This window comes from Zerene cesonia, chromosome 20 (assembly GCF_012273895.1).
Source record: "Zerene cesonia ecotype Mississippi chromosome 20, Zerene_cesonia_1.1, whole genome shotgun sequence".
Lineage (NCBI taxonomy): Eukaryota > Metazoa > Arthropoda > Insecta > Lepidoptera > Pieridae > Zerene > Zerene cesonia.
Window position 1 is genome coordinate 1,175,351 of NC_052121.1, and position 22,977 is coordinate 1,198,327.

Consider the following 22,977-nt stretch of genomic DNA (forward strand, 5'->3'; position numbering starts at 1 on the left):
CCGCCCGCGGCGCCCTCGCGCCTCCCGCGCCCCTCGCGCCCCCGCGACGTGCACGGTGTGAGGGACCGTCGGGTGACCGGCCGATGTTAGAGCACACGTTTCATTCGAAATTTAACATTGTACCACTCGGTAAAATATCGATCGTGCCGCGAGACTCATTCGAGCCAGTCGCCGCATCGGGGCAGCGGTATGTCTCCACTCGAACGTATGTAATGGTCTTCACGTATCAGTTTATCGAACATTGTTCCCCATCCGGAATGTCACATTTGTGTATGTGGGTTTCATGTTACGAGGTTAGATGTGAGCAAGTCGACCGCGAGACCCCGAGGTCGGCCGTAAGTATTGAAGGTACACAAATAATGCAATGCCATACCGTGCATGTCGTTTGCCTTAATATACATCATCTATTTACATATAATATCGCATTTAATATTATACTGCATGAGCGAATTAATATTATAATGTAAAATTGCATGTTTTGTGTCTTCCTATGACGAATTTCATAATTGTGATTGTCTAATTTCAGCCATCGTTGTGTAAAAAAGTCATCATTCATATTTTAATGTCACAAAGGTTGTTATGACCATTCATTTGTGACATGATTGACTTATTTTGTTTAAAATGTATCATACGTTTTGAACTGTTACTTCTTATCTGTTTTCTTTTCAATCAAATCTTCCATTTTATTTAACCTTTAACCGCATTTAACGATACTTTGTTATTTTAAACGTACTGTATAAGGTTTGGTTGAACAAGAAATGGATGGAATCATGGAAGGGTGTCATGGATGAACATAATAACATCTACCTCATCTCGGTACATTTAACTCGCTTGGATATCATTTCACGTCAATTGGCAGTTATAATCATATTGTTTTGTATTATAAATTTGTTTCGAAAGAAAAACGTTAGATTTTGCAATGTTGTATACGTCACCTGCTAAGAATTAAATGACGTATTTTTTAAAAACTAAGTATACATTTTTATTTCAATAGTTCATTTTGCAATTTTTTCCGTATCCTGTATGTACAATTTTATGGAACAAAATAAGCAAATAGAATGATACTAAGTGTCGATATGTCTGATCCCAGAGCGAGCGGGTGCGGCGGCGCGAACGGGCGCGGCACGTGTTCGCCGGCGAGCTGCGGGGGCGCCTCCCCCGCCGCGCCGGGCTCCGCCCCCTCGCCTCACCACACCGCCATACCTTCCCACCAGGTGAGCTGTATATGTCAATTATTTGAAATAAAATAATAAAAACCGGGGCGGATCGCGGACGGCGCCACTAATAATATTAACGTGAAAATTTGTGAAGATGAATGGATGGATGTTTGTTACTCTTTCACGTAAAACAGTATGGTATATGAAATAATCTATTATTTTCCGAATTAGCACAGGCTAGTGTTGGAGAGATCAAGGTCGTAAAATGCCGTTTTTAAGATTTGTATTTCATTCAGGACAATTTAGAATAGAAATATTTTTAAATAAAAAAATTTAGCATATTTTTAAGTTGTTATCTATGAAACCAGTTTGAATATGTTTGTCTGTGTGCAGGGCCCCAACGTGCCGACGACGCTGCACACGCCGGCGCCGACGCCCGACCCGCTGGCGCCGCCCACGCCCGCGCCGCCCTCGCACCACCACCACAAGTTGTATGCGCAGGTACGCTATCGTAAAATATGTGACAGAGCATCGTTTTTTCTTTTTACCTAATTACTGTTAAAAATAATATTATTAATATCGCATTTTATGTTTAAAATTTCAAAGTTATTGTTATAATATCCATAATAAATAAATTTATTTAGGCAATTGTTTTTCTTCTTTTCTTTTAATTTATACGTTATCGGATATAAGTATCGGTTTGTTAAATCAGTTTTAGTAGCCGGTTGATAATATCTGCATGCATCATAGTTAATGGTTAATTACTGTGGTTTTAAGATTAATATTGTCGTTTTAGATACATGTATATAAATCACGTTGCAATCAGTACCAAATGTTTATATTTATCGTATGTGTACGTTGTTGCAGGGCGAGTCGCCGCCGCACGGGGGCGCGTGCGGGGCGGGCGCGCTGGGCGCGCTGGGCGCGGCGGGCGCGTGCGCGTCGCCGGCCGGCGGGCTGCTGGGCGGGCTGGGCGGCGCGGGCGGCGGCGCGGCGCCCGGCCCGCCCGCGCCGCTGCCGCGCCGCCCGCTGCTGCCCGCCGCCGAGAAGCGGCTCGACCCGCTCGAGGACGAGCACGAGCTGCACATGCTGTACGACTACAGCACCGTGCACGCATGGTCAGTGCGCTCACATGCTACACGCTACACTCTACACGTACACACTCGCATTATGATTATAATAATGTCACAATATGGTGACAATTTTATTGTGCCAGGACGATGAGAAACAGCAATGATTGTTTGTCAGTTTTATTTTTTTATATACACATGATATATTCAGTGAGCATTAAAACATTAATAAATCAATATGAATATGTTATATAATAAGTTGCGAGAACCACGGTCACATCAATAAATAAGGAATATTGGTGTGTATCTATATTACTCGCAATATTAATACAGAGGTGCGCATCCACATTGTTCAAGCTTACAATGTGTGTGTTCAATGCTCGGTAACAGTTTTATATAAATATATATATTTTTTTATATTTATTCGATCCAAAAAATTAAAGTTTATTTAGAAATACTCTAGGATCGGTCTAGAGATATTGTTTGAAATCGATATCGTCCCACTTATCCGGAGTGTCGTGCGCAGGCTCGAGCACCCCGTGAAGCGCTTCAAGAGCGAGGAGAACACGTTCCGCGAGGAGCTGGCGCTGGGCGCGAGCGGCGGCGACCTGTACGCGGGGCAGGAGTACACGCGCCCGCCCGATTGCGCGCTCGCCGACCGCGTCGACGTCAAGCACGAGAAGCTGGAGCCGGTGAGTGTACGCTGGGGGCGGCAGTGGTTTGGTTCATATGCCCAACGCGCACTGGTGTCATTTCAGATAATGTAATAATTAAACGTGATTAAATATAAATAATTTTGTTATGAACCCGACAAGTTCATGAGATTAATTTATTACTAAATGATCGTTATGGTATACTTGAATAAAAAGAACACTGGAAATATATTTTTTTTACGAGATAATGGTGTCCATAAATCAATGGAAAAGTGATGAATGTAAATATAGATGTCATTGGTCTTGTTAGAAGAAATTCTTCACAATCCAACATGACAAACTTACAACTCGAGTGTTGAATAATATATAATGAATGTAATATATATTAATTTGTATATAAAATACATTTTGCAGGAGGACATAAAAGACTACAAAAACCTATTTAGATCGGACGGTTTGTGCCCGACGTTCAAAGACCTAGAGCAGATATTCGATAACTCGGACGATGCGGCCAGCGGCGATGAGACGGTAAGACTTGTGAGTGTACCCTTTGTTTACTATGTCTTTATACTGGCTATAGTCTGCATGTCGCTGTATTTTCGTCTTTTAGTCTAACGCTGTTATTTAATATTTTTGTACTAATTTATACTAAGTGTGAAGAAATCTGTTCTGTGAAAAATTATGGCCTTTTTGTCGCTGTCATTTCTAGAATCAGATTTTATTTTGTGATGATTTAGAAACATTGCTTGTAGCTTTTATTAATGTATATTTAGTGATGAAAATCGGACATTCCAGGAGTTAAATTGTGTACTATTGTCAGTTGCAAGTGCAGACGCCGCCCGACTCGAACAAGTCGTCGGAAGTGCGATGCGTACGCGCCGAGGAGTTGAGCAAGATGTTCCCGACGCCGCCCAGCATGGAGGCGCACGCGCAGCCCTCGCCCGGCTTCTGCCCGCCCGACGAGCCGCCCACCAGCGCGCTCACCCGCCACGGCAGCCCGCCCAGGGACCCCATTGAGGTATGTGTGACGCGACTTTCAACGAAGGATCATGATGTTAGGGTAAAATTGTAATTAATTTAAATGCGCATACTATTTGTAATTTTTTAACTGAAATATATAATTTAAAATTAACGTTAATTGTGTTGTTTAAATTGGTATGTGCTAAATGCGTTTAAAATGTATTTAAATTTGACAAAAAATAATAACAATTGTGCTGCTAACAAAGCAATCAATCGATTTTAGTTTGAATGCTAATGATTGTATGTATTTGCACGCAGGACTGGTCGTACGTGTTCAAGCCGGCGACGGTGTACAAGTACGTGGGCTCGTCGAAGTACGCGCCGCTGAGCGCGCTGCCGAGCCAGCTGCTGCCGCCCGTGGCGCTGCCGCCGCACGCCGTGTACCGCCCGCGCTGGCAGCACGACCGCGACCACGAGCACGCCTGCGCCGATGACGCAGGTGATCACATGCATTATGTGTTTTACTACAAGGGCTGCTCGTATAGGATCCCGCTATAAAAAAAAACCATCACCCGCCTGGTTAATAGCTGAAAAGTGTTTTATAAATAATTAAATTAGTCCATATATAATATTTTATGAATGTATTGTTTTTAAAAATTTATAAAAATTTAAATATGATTATTTCACATAAAAAGGATTTTATTTATTCGTTTTCTATTCCAAGAAGGCGCACAATATTAATAGTATATCACTATCCTATTTATTTTTATGAGCAAGAAGTATGCGCACTGTTTTTCTTTTTTTTTCAATGGACGCACTAGTCGCAGCTGCAATACTTTGTACTCTTGTGATTAATATTTCATTAAATGTTTGGTCATATTATCACCTAAACATTTCCGTAAACGATGTTCAATTTGTAATGATGAACGTACGTTTACAGGTGCCAACGCAAGCAACACGACGACAACGAGCACGGGCGGTGTGAAGCGCAGCATGTCGACCGGCGCCCCGCGCACCCCCGCGGGCGGTGCGGGCGGCGCGGCGGCGCGGGGCGCGGGCGGCGCGGGCGCGGCGGGGCCGGCCGCCGGCTCGCCGCGCCGAGCCGCGCCCCCCTCCCCCGCCTCGCCGCGCGCCCCCGCGCCCGCCTGCCCGCTGCTGCTCAACGTACTGCTGGCCGACACCGTGCTCAACGTGTTCAGAGATCACAACTTCGACAGTTGCACGCTGTGCGTCTGCAACGCGGGGGGAAGGGTGAGTCGTAATTTATGTATATAGTGATCTTCAGTACTGCTAGTGGATATTTCTGAACTAAAGACTGACTGCTACTAAAATCATTTGCTGATAACTAATGATATAAATTCTTGTAATAAATCTTTTTTTCATACGACCTTGACACGGCAACGAGGCCATCTACATCCATTTAATGTACATTGGAAACTAAAAAAAATATGTAAACTTCATGCTATTATTATTATATTTATTGCAAAAATCTCTATTTCAATTAAATTTGCTTGTTTTTACCAATACAGTTTTATCAATTATTGTATAAATTAATAAAATTTGTACGCAACAGAGTGTGGGCAACATCCGCGGCGCGGACGCGTCCACGTACCTGCCGGGCGTGGAGTGGGGCGGCGGCGCGGAGGACGAGCCGGCGCACTGCTCCTGCGGCTTTAGCGCCGTCGTCAACCGCCGCCTGGCGCATCGCGCCGGACTCTTCTACGAGGTGGGGAATTATTTACTTTTGGCTTTCGTTATTACATGTTGAGTGCATTAATATTTTTTATATATACAGTGGTTTATTGTGGTTCTTCATTAAAAATATTGTTTCATCTTGTCGGGGGTGCCTTAAAATTGTAGTACTAATTGGTATGTTTACAAATATGAAACTATTGCGTTCAGGACGAGATGGAGATAACCGGCGTGGCGGAAGAGCCGCGGGTGCGGGGCGGCGGCGCGGGGGGTGCGGGGGGCGCGGGCGGCGGGCTGGGCGACGTGGCCGGCGTGCTGGTGGCGCAGTGCGCGGCGCCCGCCGGCGGCAGCGCGTCGGCGCTCGCGCGCGCCGCCCGCCGCGCCGCCGGCAAGCACGCGCCGCCGCACGACGACCACCGGCTCAACCTGCTCGAGTTAGTGATACGGCTTTTTATATCAAAATTACACCAAAATTTTACTAGCTTTAACATATAGTTATACCATAGTATTATATCATTTAATAGTCTAGCTATTAAGATTTACAAATGTGATGTGATTGATAATGTACATATAATTTTTAATAAAAATCAATCTCATTACTTACATTGATTTTAATGCTGTGATAAGAAATTATATTATTTGTATTGACCTATAAATATAAAACTATTCAACTCATTTTTATAGATACTCTGACGGCGGCGCGGCAGCAATATGCGCGCTGCGCGCTGCGGCGGGCGGTGCGCTCGCGCAGCCCAAGGCCACCAACGGCATCACCTCCGGCGCCGTGCACCGCTGGCCATTCATCGGTGCGCGGGCGCCGCGCTCCTCTAGGGACGTTGTCAGGTAATTATCACAAAGGGTTTATAAAATATTTTTATATGTAAAATTGTACTGAATAAATACAATATCCAAAGGAAATCTTAAAATATATTTTTCTTTTATCCCAGTAATACAAAATAATACAAACCTGACATTGGTTTTTTGTTAAATATCTAATTTAACATACCAGGTTCCACTATTTATTTAAATTGTATTTAGTTTCCCTCTTGTTGTATAATTTCACATGATTGTAACGTGGCATCTTTCCGTAGACTGATGCGGCGGCTGCGGCCGCTGCTGCAGGACGCGATCCAGAAGCGGTGCGCGGGCGCGCGCATGTGGGACGGCGTGACGGGCCCGCTCACGTGGCGGCAGTTCCACCTGCTGGCCGGCCGCGGCAACGAGGACCGCTGCGAGCCGCAGCCCGTGCCGCCGCTGCTGGTCGGCTACGACCGCGACTGGCTCTCGCTCTCGCCCTACGCGCTGCGCCACTGGGAGCGGCTCGCGCTCGAGCCCTACTCCTATAGGTACGTGATACCGACGCGTTCACTGACTACGTTGAGGGACGAAATCATTATCACAATTCATACAGAAATAAGCGATACAAATACAAATAAAAAAATACGTCAGAATAGTATAACAGGCTAATCGCTTAAACATAAATATATTGTCTAAGAGTAATTTTCTCTCATAATATTATTTATATATGCCTAGTTTTTTTCCTTACATTTTTGAATAATACAGAAGATCCAATTCAAAGTTTATACTGTATATAAACTTTTACATTACATTAGAACTTCGTCTATTATTGTATAACCACTTATTTCGTATTAACTTAGTTATTATTAAAAATGAAAAATGATTCTTACACAAACAACGAGGTGAAGTTTGTGTATCATAAGTTGACGTTAAATGAACGTATAAACGTGACGACAAACAGCCGCGACGTGGCGTACGTGGTGCTGGCGGCGGACGGCGAGGCGCTGTCGGAGCCGCTGCGCGCGTTCTTCCGCGAGCTGTCCGCCGCGTACGAGGCGTGCCGGCTCGGCCGACACCAGCCCATCTCGAGGATCGCGCGCGACGGCATCGTCCGGACCGCGCCCGCCGACGTCGACCGGTCAGTCTTGGGAATTGTATATTGACAACATTTCAAGTTTTTATAGACCACAAAAAAACACTTTTTCTTTATTTTTCTAAATAACCTACTTTAAGAGAAAATAAATTTAAACAAAAAAAAAAAGTGACGATGTCATACTATAATATAAACTAGAATAAAGATGCTAATGCAAAATTTTAACCAGATAATACTTTCTTTATTTCACTAAATAATGAGTATGTAACGTTGACAGCGATACGAACTGCGAGGAGTGGACGGGCGAGCTTCCGCCGGGCCGGCTGGGCGAGTACGTGCGCGCGTACGCCGACACCATGCGCGCCAACCTCGTGCCGCAGCTGGCCGCGCTCAGCGTGGACAAGACCCTATTCGAATGTGAGTACTTCTCCATACTGTTTCAGGTTATCTGCTCAAGGGTACATGGAATGCTAGGACAGAAAAAAATAATATATACTGACATTTTCTATAAACTGTGTCCTCTACAAGAGCATGTTTTCTTTTGTATAATAGTCAATATATGGAAACCTCATTAAAGTCGTTTGCCACCTGACTTAACACAACTTTGGAAGATATGTTTGTCTATAACAGTCGGAAAAATATTACATTTACAATTACCTTTACAATTTTCTGTTTGGTATTTATTGTATGAAGTAATTATGTAATTAAATAATATTATAGCCAACAACAACACGGGAGCGATGCGACCGCCCGCCGCGCCGGACCGGCCGGACACGCCGAGCGGCGCGGGCGCAGGCGGCGCGGGCGGCGCGAGCGGTGCAGGCGGCGCGGGCGCGGGCAGTGCGGGCGAGCACGAGGAGGCGGGCGCGGGCGGCGCGAGCGGCGCGGGCGCGCTGGGCGCCGCGTGGGAGGAGGACGAGGGCGGCCCGCCCGCGCTCGTGCTCTACGTCGTGGAGCCGCCCGCCGCGCACGCGCACCGCCCGCGCGCGCTGCACGCGCTACTGCGCCTCGTCGCGCAGGCCTACAACCACCTGCACCACCACAACCCGCTTATTAAGGTGAAGGATGAGGATTTATTTTAGAATACGCAATTTGCAACAGTGTTGGAAACATTATAACTTAAATGGTCGTCCAGATAATTAAATTATTATGTCCTCAAGGGATATTAATAAAGACTACAATTATATAGCAATAAACAAATATTCTTTCTATTTGTTTCTCTACTACATATAAAATAGCGTAGTAGTACCAATTTTCCCTGCATTTTAAAATCCAGTATTGCAACAGTGTAAAAGCAATAGTTTTAAATGAATCCATACGTTTTTCAAGAATTTAAGTTATTGTTTTTGCTTGATTGTTTAACGAGTTAACGTTTGCGTGTGTGTTTGCGTGCAGCTGATCTCGCTGGAGGGCGTGTGCGAGACGTGGTGCGGCGCGGGCGGCGGCGGCGCGGGGCTGGGCGCCGAGCTGCGCGCGCTCGCCTTCAGCGTGTTCGCGGGCACGCGCCGCCTGCTCGCGCACGCGCCCAACGGCAAGTCGCTCACCGGCTTCGGCACCGCCGCCAACGCGAACCTCTTCCTCTCATCCAAGGACGTGAGTGCTGCCTCCATTCTATTTTGCGATAATTTCAATAGAATAGTTAGTTTTGGCAGTTGTCTAAAACAATGAAATGCTAATATGAGTAGTAAATGTTATTTTACACTTTTTTTTATTGCTACCCTATTCTGAATTATCTAATTATGATATAACATGCATTACGAACTGAAAATACGTATTCATAATATGGAAGTATACATACTTACCAAACGGACCAATAATTCCTTTGATTTGGTAATTTGTATCGTCATATATAATATAGGTGTATAATATATGCATTTACTGAACAAAAGTGCAATACTTTGACGTAATGAATGTTACGATTATACAGTTGCTCATCTAAAACCCAGTGCAATAATACATTACCACTGTTGTTGTTTTTGTTTAGTTTGTTTTGTTTGAGTTTTATAAGCCGTCTTATTTTATCCACGGTGGCAAATAGAAAGTATTGATTTATGTTATATATATCGTACGTCATCAGGAGAAGAACCGCGCCGCGTACCGGCTGTTCTCGCCGGCGTGGGTGCTGGCGCCGCCGCGCGCGCCCAAGGAGGTGGCGGAGACGTGGGGGCAGGCGGGCGGCGAGCACGGCGCCGTGCTGTACGTGGCCTACTGCCTGTCGCACGACCAGCGCCACCTGCTCGCCGCCGCCACCGACGCGCGCGGCGAGCTGCTCGACACCGCCGCCATCAACATACACGTGCCCGCCAGGTGAGTACGTGCGCACGAGCACACGCGCATTAAAACAATAAATAAATAAAAATAGTTTATTGCAAATGAAATGGAGCGAATTGGATGTTTAATGGAAAATAAATTGAAATTTTTAAGAACTTATTGAATGTAATCAATCAGTGTTAACATAGACAAATGAAATTAACAACTTGCATTATTTTGATCAATCTACTCCATCTAGAATTTTTGTATTTTATTTACTCTGATATAACTCACAGATCGCGACGGAAACGTGGCGGACCGGCGCGGCGGCTGGGGCTGACGAAGCTGATGGACTTCACGCTGGGCGTCATGTCGCAGTCGGCGCAGCCCTGGCGCCTCGTCGTCGGCCGAGTCGGCCGCATCGGTCACGGGGAGCTCAAAGGTATTGTTTCTATTGCAAAGAATAACTTGGTATTGACAAATACTTCATTGAAAATTATATATACTAATTACAGAGTACTTTTTAAAACGTGTATAGTAGAAGAAATAAAAATATAAACATAACCATTTTAGTTGTATTTATTTAATCAATAGCTGGAAAATGATTGTTTTGCGGATTCAGATTAAACAATATTATAAAATACGGAAAAGATTGTACTAAATGTGGTACCATTGTGCGTTGGCAGGCTGGAGCTGGCTGCTGTCGCGGCCGAACCTGAACCGCGCGTCGAACACGCTGCGCGAGATGTGCGGCAGCTGCTCGCTGCTGTACCCGAGCGGCGCGCCGTGCATCCTGTCGGCGTGCCTCGTGTCCACCGAGCCGGACTCGTGCCTGCGCCTCATGGCCGACCGCTTCACGCCCGACGAGCGCTTCTCCAAGGCCTCCATACAGTCGCACCTGCACACGCCGCGCGACGTCACCGCCACGCACATACTCGTCTTTCCGACTTCGGCCACTACGCAGGTACTTCATACGACGTTACATGACAAGGACAAGGATAAGATAGGCCTATACAAACAATACACTCTATAAGAGTAAAGTTCATAATGAAAAAAATGTATTTCTCACACTTTTTCTACACTCTTTGTTGTTTAAGTTTTAACTTGTGCATACAATATACTAGATGTTTCTACTTAAAAACAAATTACAAATGTAATCTTTTTACCATCCAAAATACTCAACTTGGGACTGTGGTCAAATCAGTTTTAAATAAATTAAACAATTTTCATATTTGAAACATGCCCGATGCAATAATGTACATTCGATTTGCAGTCAAACCAAATGCCGTACGAGCAGCCGACGGCGAACGGCGAGGAGAACGAGCTGCTGCTCGGGCTGGAGATGGTCGACGAGGAGATGGGCGAGGTGCAGATGACGGACCTGCTGATCGGCGACATGTTCACGTGCTGGCAGGGCAGCCCGCGCGCCTCGCCGCGCCGCGACGACGAGACCAGCCGCGACGGGTCGCCGCAGCGCCTGCACCCCGCCGCCGCGCCCGGCCACTACCCGCGCGAGGACGACCACCAGCCGGTACGCGCCGCCCTCCTCGCCTTCTTTACGCTACCTGAATATGTTGATGTTTGATGAACTGTTTATTGTGAAATATATTGATTATAAGTAATGTCCTGTATAGTTTGATTGATTGAACAGTTTTTACATAAAAAAACCAGTAACATACATAAAAAAATAAAAACAGTTTATCTAAAATTCCTACAAATAAATCACATCTACAAAGTACAAATAAAATAAATAAATAATAATGCTTGCAGGAGCAAGTGGGCACGGTGCTGCAGCAGCCGCTGGCGCTAGGCTACCTGGTGTCGACGGCGCCGCTGGGCGCGATGCCGGGCTGGTGGTGGGCGGGCTGCGCGCACCTGCGCGACGCGTGCCCCGCCTTCCTCAAGAACGCGCTCCACCTGCAGTGCAGCGCGCCGCCGCACGACGACTACGTGGCCATCACGCAGCGCCGCGACCACAACGCGCACCCGCTCGACTCCACCACCACCACCGATGTGCTCAGGTACTCAACATACCCACACCTGCATGTCGTGCTTCATGAATGAAAAGTGATCGCAAAAATCAATATGAATATAAAAAATGTAGTAACAATAATAAAAAAATGAACATTTCAGATATGTCCTGGAGGGCTACAACGCGCTGTCCTGGCTCGCGCTGGACGGCACGACGCACGACCGCGTGTCGTGCCTGCCGCTGCACGTGCAGGTGCTCATGCAGCTATACCACACGGCCGCCGCGCTCGGCTGAGCGATGTGATAGTGTACCTGGATATGTATTTAAAATGCTTTGTGTTTGTGAAGTGTTTCAAGCAATCGGAGATCTTTCAAGTGTTTACGTCGTCTGCAGAGTGTTTAATGTGAAGTGTGAAATCGGTAGAGAGCAGAGAAGGTAATCTTCAGTGTGACATCGACATAGAAAGGGCATTGTGGAAGTCATTTTGACTATAATATATTGAATGTAGAAGTACAATAATGGTAATCAAGGGAGTAGAGGGAAAACCACCGATCAGCACATTTCCTTATGAGTTCTGAGCCTGGGCTGATACAGCGCCTTTTTAGTGCAAAATTGATTTTAAATTAAAAGGAGTAGACTTTGATCGTTTATTTGTACTGCCACATGTCTAGTGAAGAAAAACATTAGTGGATGTAATGACACATTCATTATCAGGATCTTGGCCACAGCCAGGCCTGATTTTTAGTCACTTTGTGTACTGCCTTTTGAAAAAACATGATACAATGTGTCTGTATGTGCATCCATTAATATAGTTTACTAATTACTAAAAGTTGGTACAAATTTCTAAAACCTGTTTTATATGTGTGCATTAATTGACAAGTCAAGTTAAAATGTGTTTAAAATCCACTTATTTTATTCCATTGTTTATATATTGTGCCAATTGAATTAATTTGTCTTCAAGTAAAAACCATATACAGCCTTATTTCTTGTTGACTATATAATATTATTATGTATGTTATATTTCTTATACACGAGATAAATTTTTGATAAACCAAATATGGCGAGATATCGCGCACAAATTGAGAAAAAAATTGGTAAAATATGTTAAAAAAATGAAGGTATACTAGGTTGTTCTAGTAACTAATCTCTCGGAGGTCCAATTTGGCTCATAAATGTCATTCATTGTAGATGCAACATAGCTCATGTTAGTAGTGTTAGGGCAATCGATTTTTTGACTTGAGTATTTCAATGACTCTTCCATAAATGTCTTTCTGAACACATTCTTCCGTTGTCTCACTCTCTCTCCTTTCTTTTTATAATAGAGATATATATATATATATACCTCATTTTACATGTCAACTTTGACTCAATCCAGATAGGAATATAATCTTTGAATGCTTTTTAGGAATGTATTATAAATTGAATTATCTTATTTATATGTATATTATGTTGTGTATATAAAGTATTCTAATTACTAGCTTTTCACTGAATAATAATTTTTAATATTGTCTAGAGTTTTCCACTCAACTTCAGAAAATAGTATTCTTAATTATGATATTTCCTCCTTGTCAGATTTCTCTTAAGTGAAAGTGTAGTTATCACAAGCTCTGTGGAACATGTCGTAATGTTAATGTGTTGTTATATTGTACTGTGTATACATATTTATAAAAGTTTATTTTACAAACCGGTATCAATTACCAAAGCGTTAGATATTTCGTTTTTAGGAATTTTAGATATTTTTTATAACATTTTAAAAAGATTCGCATCACAGGGTTTTTGATTAATTTCAACATTGATGTCAAAATTATTTGTTTTTTTTTTATTTCTTTTAATTGACATGAAAATTATTTTTGTATGTAATTTATTGTTTTGAACAATGTAATAGTATTTTTTTTTCCAGTTCATAGTAAATTGTAGTATTATTAGATACAGTTACAAGCTATAGACCAATGTTTTTGGGTCACATCCATTTTTACAACCAGGGAGCAAATGGCAATTTTTCAAAAACATTATATAAAAGATTTTTACTAGGAAAATTTTTGCTATAACTATACATAGCCGACTGCCAAGCGTAGCGAACATAAGTGGATGAACATTTACAGAATGCCGGCAACACTGATATCTTATGTACTTGTACCTCTTAATTTCAGAAGTAATTAGTAACACCAATAGTTAGTCATATATATAGATAATAACAAAGTTAGGGGTCACATTTGAATTAGCATTTGTATATTTAGAAGTCGTTTTATATAAAAAAATATTTAAATATAATTGAATATGGAAGGAAAATGTTGCTTCGTCGAATCTCGGGCAGTTTGGTAGTTATATGAAATTTTCTATTTTAATATATTATAATGTTAAAGTCAATATTGTAGATGGTGTGCAGTTGTTATATATGTATGTGGACCGCGTGATGTCGATTATGTTAAAGAACTTAGATCATTGTTTTGAATAGTTTTATCTATAATCATAATCAGCTCTTGACAAAAACATAAAAATGTATAAGTAAATTTTTTTGCCAATTATTTATGTTCCCCTTTTCAAATAATCAGAAATATCAGCTGCGTGTGCTGATACTAGACAAATTGTACAGTATGATGTGGCGCTACGCCAGTTATACATAATTTATTTAATTGTAACGTCGGCTCGACCGCCACTTAATTGAATTATGCCTAGTTGAATATGTATGAAATGTTTTAAATGTGTTACAGCATTTGAGAATATTTAATGATGTTGTATATAGTTTATATTTTGTTTTGTAAAAGAACATTTTGTAAATAGGTGACGTAGAGAAGTTCCGTTAATTATTCGCCCACTTTGCCATTGTGTAATGGAGCACATTTTAAAGAAACCACTCGTAATATTTTGTACAGTTGTTAAGCGAGATTCGTAGTTGAATGAATTATTTTTAAGATTTCTGTTTTTGACCTTTTTTGTTATTGTGAATTGTCAATTTTTTTAGGGAATTGGGATTATACTGTAAATAGACCTCACCATATTAGTTGTAAGATCAAATCCAATGATTGATGTGGAAATCAAATTTTCTAAACGGAGCAATCATTAGGATTCGTAAACAAAATTAGTATAATACTTGATATTAATATAACTTTATAAATAACTGAAAATAGGTAATAATAATTATGAATAAAATATTACATATTTAATGCATATTTTTATTTAACATCCCACTGCTTGGAAACTGCTATACAAGGTATTGTTAATATTGTTCTTATTATGAAATAAAAATCTTAAGAACATTGGAGGTGTTTTTCTCCTTGGCTGACCTTCACTTCTCTTATTCGACTATTATAAAAAACATAACACTTGTAAATATGATCTATAGTTGAATGAATAAATGTTTGAGTTTGAGTTTGAATTTTGTGTTTTTTGTATCAAAGAGGTTAATAGACAGAAACTCATTTCAATTAAACTCACAATGAGAATTCTCCTTGTTTACTGTGATGTTTAGTGGATCGTTATATAAGTAGATATTGATTCGCATATAACATTGGTTCACGATTAATAGGATCAAGGCACTAAAAAAGGACAAAATTGTGAAAATAAAATCCCTTTTAAAGCATCTTTTCAATCATTCCCTTGAATTAGTGCTGCTTTAAAAACGTCACGACAACTCTATGTAGTCTTCTCATAAAAAACCCACAGCACTGCTGACTCGTTTTAGAAACCGCAAATGGAGTTTTCGCTCTAGCAAATTTATACGTTACGTTAGTAGGATAACTAATATTATAAATAGGCTCGTTTCCTGTCGTTAATCCTTTCCTTTTCCTTTAGAAGCGGGCAGCGCATTCGCAGATTCACTATCTTTGCGAATGTTCATGGTCGGTGGTGATCGCTTACCATCAGGCGAACATGAGGCGAACCATCAGCTCAATTGCCCAGAACGACAAAAAAAGCGAAAGTTTGTGAGGATGGGTGTATGTATGTTTTTTAATCTTTCACGCAAAAACTACTGAACCGATTGAAATTTGTCACGTAGATGGAATAGCACATAGGCAATATCATATATCACAAAGCATATCCCGATATTCCTACGGGTTACAGACTTACGCGAGTGTAACCGCGGGACGTATCTAGCAATAGTTAAGCCAATTGCTAAAATTTATTCGAAACGGTTTTTTTATGAAATTTATATATAGCAGACTGATGGGGACATTGCAGCTGGGCAGGACAATAGTGGTAACGGTGGTGTATATTCTAGACAAGGAGTAAATTCAAAAATAAACTTCATTATTATGAATCTTTCCAATTTTCCCCTCGGAGACGTGCACCCTGCGGTTTGGTGTGAGGTGAGACAGGTCCATGCCTTATTTGGAAAAGCAGCGAACGACTTTACATGAAATTGTTGTATTAGCATAACTACGTGCGTAAAAATCCCTCTCGTTGATTTGAGAAGAACTGCATCACAGACTTTATCTGTACCACCGCAAATACGTCCATGATGTCCAGGTGAGTTAAATAATATACGAATCTCAGGACGAAAGCAGGTCTTTATTTTCTCTGAAGGTCTCACGAATGTTGCTATAATGCGAAAGAGCACAAATGTGTAAATGCATTATAGCATGCAGTGATGCAGGGCAGCTGTAACGTGACGCGGGTGGTTGCAGCATGTCAATTGGCTTACGATAGCAAATATACATTAAGCCACCATTCGTGAGACCTTCAGAGATATTGTTGTTGTTGTTACAGAGAATGTTCTACTCCCAAAATTATGACAAAATATGGGTGTACTATCAATGTAGTGAACAAAGACTAACATAAATAAATAACGACTATAATATAATTTATCAATAATATATTTAGGACAAATCCTATTTTTATTACAATACAGCCAAATTTTTATCCATCCTCACAAACTTTCATGCTTATATATTTCATGCTTTCAGTTCAAATCGCAAAATTAATACAATTATTTCATAACTAAGAAGAATGTTTAAATGAATGATAATCGAAAAGTAATATTAATATCTCAGATCGATGCCTTTAATAACGTACCTATTGAAGCTTTCGAATCTCATACAATTAAAAAAAGAATTAAATAATAAAGTTCAATTCAATCATTTATGTCCATGAGAGGAATACACGGTTCAATAATATTGTTTCAAAACGTTAATCATTCTCATAAGTCAAACCTTAAAAGTCATTGTCATTTGTCATCATACTCATGAATATTGTGTAAAAATAAAAACATTCTAAGTTAAAAAATGGTGGATTATCAATGAAAGAAGTTGTTTATAGTTTATGCAGTAACGAAACTTTAGATAGTATTTGTGTATCATTTAGTAACTAAATGTTATTATATGAACTTTGAGCAAATCAAACCACACTTCTCATTCAAATCGTTGTAACTAAATAACTTCGAGTCTGAAATGAAGATAAACGAGAAAAATTTATGCGCTTTCGCATCATCAGCTACTCCAGTAGATCGAGAAGGTTGGCTCGATCTTCGGGGAGAAGTCGGCAAGAGTTATCAGCGGCGATGGTTTACATTAAAAGGCAATTTGTTGTTCTATTTCGACAAGAAAGGTGACAAAGAACCCGTAGGAGTTATTATTTTGGAAGGATGCACTATAGGTCTGTTTTTTAATTAAATATCTCCTTATTTACAATTGGATTATATATGACGAAATTAAGTGTGACTTTACTGAACTTGATTTTACTTTATTCCTGCTATCAGTATTTCTTAAAACATGCGTAAATAGTGACGGAAATATTAAAATACAGTTTAGTTATCATATATTCTATAAAGTCCTGTAGCATAGTGATACAGTCCTGCCTTATTGACATCTTTAATGTATTTATATTTAACTTTTAACACCAGCCCTTAGCTTATATAGGTAATCTTAATATCTCATAGAGCCCAATGCAGTAGACTGCTAATCCACATTACAGAATTGACAGAGGAAGAATCATACAGTTTTAAGATAGTGTTCCACTGTGAGGCTGGTCGCACATATTTCTTATGCACCAACTCGCAAGCATCTATGGAGGCTTGGATGAAAGCTCTGGCCTGCGCTAGCTATGATTACATGAAACTTATGGTGGCCGAGTTGCAAAGACAGTTGGATGAAGCACAAGGTTAGTTAATTAGTGTATTTTTATTCCATATGTATATATAATGCTAGTCTTGAGAATCTTGGACAAGCAGTTGAGAGCATCAATGAGGATCTTTGTGTAACATGGGCTTGTCAATATGGACTCAAAATTAACCCACAAAAAGATCAAGTTATATTAATAGGCAGTCCTTACTTTATCAATAGGGTTTCTTTTGAACATCTACCAGCAATTTCTGTTGATGGTGTTAGTATAGCTTATAGTTCAACGGTTAAAAATCTCGGCATATGTTTTGACCAAACATTATCGTGGACAGAACAGATTCAACAAGTTAGCTTTAAAATCTTTGGCGTTGGCTCAATGTTGAGACGATTTAGTATTTTCTACCAACACCCATGAAAATTTTGCTTGCGCAAAGGCTTGCGCTAGTATGCTTCTCTCTATCCTTGACTACGCTGATGCAAGTTATATAGACCTTACTGAGGAGCAACTCAATAAGCTGGAAGGTTTTCAAAATTTTATAATCAGATTTATTCGTGAATTCGACCATCTCTCCGATTTTCGCTCACAGCTCAGATGGCTTCCCAGCCGCCTTCGTGGAATATGCATATCCTTTCCTAATTATACTCCATCCTCTTTGATCCTAGAACTCCTTCCTACTTGAAAGAGAGATTTGTATTCATGGGCTCTTCTCATGAGCGCAACCATCGTTCCTCCGACAATCTTACGCTTTGTATGCCTGTTCACACATCTAAATTCTATGATTCTTCATTTACCGTACAAGCCGTATGATTGTGGAACTCACTTCCAACAACGATTAAGCAAGCCTTATCTTTATATACATTTAAATATCTTGTTAAGAATTATTATCTATCTCCATAATGTTGTTTTGACTCTGTTCTATGTTATATTGCTTTTCTCTCCTTTATTATTTATCTCTCTTTACTGCATATTTATACTATCCATGTTCCTTTATGTATTAATTTCTTATCTATATATTTGTACACGTTCTGGTATGTATTACACTTTCTACCTTTTCAAAATTTATATTCCCTATATCCAAAGGTTGCCTGGAAGAAATCGCTTCTAAGCGATAAGGCCGACAAATTGTACAATAGATATTGGTTATTGGTTTTTGTTAACTGTTATATGTGCATTGTACAATAAAGTGTTAATAAATAATTAAAATAATATTTGCATTCAATATTAATCCTATACAATTCAATGTCAACATTTTTGTTGAATCTTTATTATAATGTAATAGGTAACAAACACAAACAATGGTCGAAATAATCACTTAATTTTCTTTTTAGCTGAAGAAGCAGCAGAAGCTGCAGCTCTAGTTACAATAACTCCCCCAGAAGAGGAGGAGCCTAAAGTGCCGCCGCGTGGGCAGCGACACAATCCATTTAATAAAGTGGCAGATGGAGAGAGTAAGGCTGTGCCCGGGAGTAGGCATCGTAAGTATCAACTTATATTCCTTCTATTCACAAAAGATAAATTTATAATTTCTATTTCTACTCAAAGAAGGAATCAATGATCACAATTGCCCATATATTATTCATAACAAATTTTACGTGCATTCTACTGTGACATACACATGGTCATATATTTACATTGTTAACTTGCATTGTTACATTTTGTTTGTTCATTTAAATACTATACTAATTGCATTATGAGCATCGTATAGTTGTAATTTTATTAACGACAACAAATCGCGTCAGACAAAGAGAGCGCGCGGCCCGAAGCGGTCCGCAAGCGCGTGTCGTTCCGCGACATCCACACGGCGTTCGGGCGCGCCGTGCTCGCGCACCGCGCGCACTGGCGCGCCGCCCGCAGCGCGCCGCAACCCCCACCGCTCATACAGCTTTGAATACTATAGAAATATATTGGGTTATGCGTAGATTATATTCATTTGTGTTGTGTATAAAGATTATTTGGTAAAGATATATGTATTTTTCTACATCACATAATTATTTGAAAAGAAAGATTTGGTTTTACATTAGAAATGTTACAGGCCGATGTGGTGATGTATTATCATAGAAGTGCAATTTATAGAAATCAGTATATTACAAGTGATGATTTCCTTTACCCCCTAAAATTCAAGTACTATATTTTATAGAAATGAAGTGGCCTTTATGTGGTATATCTCTATGGATCTATAATCATTACTTTAGCCTGGTAGAAAACTTAACATGCTTACTTACTTTTAGAATTATTTTTAAATAGTCAATTGTCCTCTCATATTATTGTGTTACCTCGTGACATTGTAATTGTACGAGCAAGCAAAGCAATTAAGTATGTTTTGTTAGCAAATTTAAAGACAAACATGTAATTTTCTGTTTTTTCTTATTTATTTTTAGTAAAGGTTGGAACCTTTACTAAAAATAAATAAGAAAAATCTGTCTTATTAATTGAATGTCTTAAATTTGAAACTATGTTATCTACATATTTTTGTGTATCTATCTCTTAACTTATATATTCCTTAATTATTCTAACTTATCAACAAATGACAATGAAGATGAGATTTTAGTATTACGATCAAATAACAGTATTTATTGTATTAGACATTTTTGTTCAAGAGGCTAGTTTGTATTAGCAATTACAATGTGTAAAAGTGAATTATGATTATTTTGATGTATGCACTTGCCCTCATAATAAGTATGAAATAAAACACAGAATTTGTATTAAGTAGTTTTATTTAAAAATCTTTGTTATATAAACCAACACTTTACAAGGTCAACTAAGACATAAGGGGAGATAATAACATATATATTTTCTTAACTTAGGCGCAAAAGTGACTGCAAAATTTTTGTTCTGTACGTTCTGTACATAAGATATAAGATATACTTATAAAAATAATTAAATGTTTCGTCACATTTGCGCCTGTTTAAGCTGCGCGGGCGCAGCGAGTCGTTTGGTTACTGCTTCACAACTAGATACAATAATTGAGCAATCGATAACGCAGCTTAACCGTCCGTAAGGCATACCGGTGACTCTGTACACAACGAGGTGGTGGAAGACAATGCCCAGGGGAATGGTAACACGCGACGGGGAAACACGGGAGTTCACTATATAATATGCCTCTTTTTGGCTGTTATAATAATATAAATTTTTATTAATAGGTATTTTAGGTTCTACATGAAGTAACAAATTAAGTGTATACGTTAATATGAATACTTAAAAAAGTATAAATTTATTCTCTTAATATTCCTTTGAAATAAGTCAATTTAAGGAACTTAAGCAATACGAATTAGTACCGTTGGTCAAACTTTTTAATAAATGTCCAGTAATCGGCGCGACTACTGCGTCTTAAAAAATTTTCCATCAAGAGCCGCATATATTTTATAACAGCCACTAATCTACATTCTTAACTTTCCAAAAAAACGAATACATAATATCTCCCACATCCGAATACATAATATATGTAAATCTATTTGATAAATCTACAAAAAGATAAACAGAGCTAAATCTAAAGGAAACCCGGCGACCCGCGGTTAATAATTTTAATACATAAGCATATGAGCGAGTCACCGAGCCGCCGAAAACTAAACAAGTGTCATAAAACTCATAAATAAGAAAATATTTGGTAACAAACTCCTTAAAAGATACGGGACTGTGCACTAAGGGACGAATTATAGAGACAGTAGTAGTATTTACACATGTTACAAAAATTTTACAAGAAAACATCACTAACCGAACGCTAAAACTATCATGAACACGACACGTACACGCTACGTCCACGATCGTAGCCAACAAGAGGTGAATATACAGTCATATTAAATTATAAAAACAATCAAACAATATATACATTGTGGTGGGTGGGAGTGATCTGGCCACTTTAGAAGCTTATTTGGTTTAGTCCACACCAGCTTTGTGAACGCTAATCATAATGTATTAAATAATATTTTATCGAAGAAGCTACAACTACGAATATATTTGTAACAATATGGGTCGTATATTGGGTCGATTACTTCACTAGATATAAAGTGTCGTTAAGCAAAGTGGCCAGGTGCTAGCGTGGTGGGAGAGGCGTCTAACATAATTGTTGTGATACCGCAGTTTGGTTCGAATGAAACACAACATGGGGCTACATCTCGAACCGCTTCTTTCTCTCGGCGACCATCCCCACGAGAGAGGACACTCGCCTGTCGTCAGAACACCGCTGTTTCGATTTTAATTCTGTAACAAGAATAGGATACATAGTATTTTTCAATTGTACGTATATCTGAATATGACTCGGATATGCAATGTTATCTACAAAGTTCCTTTCCTTCATTTCCCAATGGATTTTATGGTATGATTTTTGTGTCTGGAGACAGTAAAATAACTCGTAATGAGTTATTTTCTTTTATTATGAGACATGAGTTAAGATCCAATATGATGCAATGTGAATCACTCCGAAATGTTATTCCGATGTATGACAATTTCATTTTTTTAACAATGCAAGTGAAGAAACATGCAATAGCTAGTAAAATGCGTAGGACTTCTTTATAATTCTCTATAAAACCTATGTGCTTAACTACTTCCATTTAATATAACAGTTGCAAAGTAGTACGATTCAGGAAATTCTACCCAAAATCACGTTACCAATTATATCGGGAATGTATCTACAGATAGTTACCTCCAATCAAACCAGTATCTTGGGTCATGTGGCGGATGTTCAATATATTGAAATTTAAATTCAATTGATGATCAAGCAATATATTTTAAGTAGTTAAGTGATCTCACCTGCACGGGAGGGAGCTGCAGGTTTCTGGTCTCCGTCTTGGCGTACTGCATCTTGCCGCGGCTCGCCCGCGCCTCCTGCGGACTCGAGCGGGCCGACCGAGTCTATATGTCACGCCACGAATCGTTTTATATTCAATAATAAAGGATTTAAAACAATTCCATTGCCTGTAGATCATTCATCTTGATGAATAGGCAATGAAATTGAGATATTAGTGCTGGATGTGACGGTACTCTATTTGTGAGGTTAGTATAAAGTAATAATAATTAGTTTAGATTTTTCTTCATTAATAAGGTGCGAACTAACAACCGACTTCATATATACCGCTATTGAAATTGTTTAAAGCGAAATATTCATGCAATGCAAAGGCAGTATGGGGAAAGGAATACTGTCGTAAAGAATGGAGGTAACTATAGTAATGTATTGTAGTTAAAATCATAAAAAGTAGGAATTCATTAAAATAATATAATCAATTTTGGGCTACAAAAGCTGCCGAGCTTAAATGGAACTGGGCTGGCCATGTCTGCAGAA

The 22,977-nt window shown here is 39.9% G+C and overlaps 3 protein-coding genes across 7 annotated transcripts in view; 2 read left to right on the forward strand and 1 right to left on the reverse strand.

Annotated features, from left to right (window-relative positions):
* The window catches only part of LOC119834821 (mediator of RNA polymerase II transcription subunit 13), a 53,975-nt gene extending 39,215 nt beyond the window's left edge, over positions 1 to 14,760 (forward strand). The window contains exons 9-30 of the mRNA XM_038359331.1: positions 1,091 to 1,214; positions 1,551 to 1,658; positions 2,025 to 2,275; positions 2,754 to 2,919; positions 3,295 to 3,408; positions 3,701 to 3,898; positions 4,159 to 4,339; positions 4,781 to 5,091; positions 5,414 to 5,566; positions 5,743 to 5,966; positions 6,217 to 6,375; positions 6,624 to 6,878; positions 7,292 to 7,468; positions 7,701 to 7,840; positions 8,144 to 8,481; positions 8,819 to 9,016; positions 9,501 to 9,730; positions 9,970 to 10,115; positions 10,360 to 10,637; positions 10,947 to 11,204; positions 11,444 to 11,694; positions 11,807 to 14,760. Of these exons, the coding sequence (XP_038215259.1) occupies positions 1,091 to 1,214; positions 1,551 to 1,658; positions 2,025 to 2,275; positions 2,754 to 2,919; positions 3,295 to 3,408; positions 3,701 to 3,898; positions 4,159 to 4,339; positions 4,781 to 5,091; positions 5,414 to 5,566; positions 5,743 to 5,966; positions 6,217 to 6,375; positions 6,624 to 6,878; positions 7,292 to 7,468; positions 7,701 to 7,840; positions 8,144 to 8,481; positions 8,819 to 9,016; positions 9,501 to 9,730; positions 9,970 to 10,115; positions 10,360 to 10,637; positions 10,947 to 11,204; positions 11,444 to 11,694; positions 11,807 to 11,939 (4,393 nt within the window). The 3' untranslated portion in view covers positions 11,940 to 14,760. The remainder of the gene's footprint in view (positions 1 to 1,090; positions 1,215 to 1,550; positions 1,659 to 2,024; positions 2,276 to 2,753; positions 2,920 to 3,294; positions 3,409 to 3,700; positions 3,899 to 4,158; positions 4,340 to 4,780; positions 5,092 to 5,413; positions 5,567 to 5,742; positions 5,967 to 6,216; positions 6,376 to 6,623; positions 6,879 to 7,291; positions 7,469 to 7,700; positions 7,841 to 8,143; positions 8,482 to 8,818; positions 9,017 to 9,500; positions 9,731 to 9,969; positions 10,116 to 10,359; positions 10,638 to 10,946; positions 11,205 to 11,443; positions 11,695 to 11,806) is intronic.
* A 2,063-nt stretch (positions 14,761 to 16,823) lies between these two features.
* On the forward strand, positions 16,824 to 20,082 carry LOC119834984 (sesquipedalian-1). Its single transcript, XM_038359563.1, has 4 exons — positions 16,824 to 17,237; positions 17,556 to 17,741; positions 19,031 to 19,177; positions 19,442 to 20,082. The coding sequence occupies exons 1-4, from the start codon at positions 17,033 to 17,035 to the stop codon at positions 19,588 to 19,590; spliced, it is 687 nt and encodes a 228-aa protein (XP_038215491.1). The 5' UTR covers positions 16,824 to 17,032; the 3' UTR covers positions 19,591 to 20,082.
* Positions 20,083 to 20,398: 316 nt separating this feature from the next.
* LOC119835278 (protein outspread) overlaps positions 20,399 to 22,977 on the reverse strand; it is a 218,607-nt gene continuing 216,028 nt past the window's right edge. For 4 of the 5 annotated variants that reach the window (XM_038360004.1, XM_038360005.1, XM_038360007.1 and 1 more), the window contains 2 exons: positions 22,449 to 22,550; positions 20,399 to 21,899 (listed from right to left, as the gene is read on the reverse strand). In XM_038360004.1, coding sequence (XP_038215932.1) covers positions 21,894 to 21,899; positions 22,449 to 22,550 — 108 coding nt within the window. In that variant the 3' untranslated portion in view covers positions 20,399 to 21,893. The remainder of the gene's footprint in view (positions 21,900 to 22,448; positions 22,551 to 22,977) is intronic. The other variant, XM_038360006.1, reaches the window with a different exon arrangement.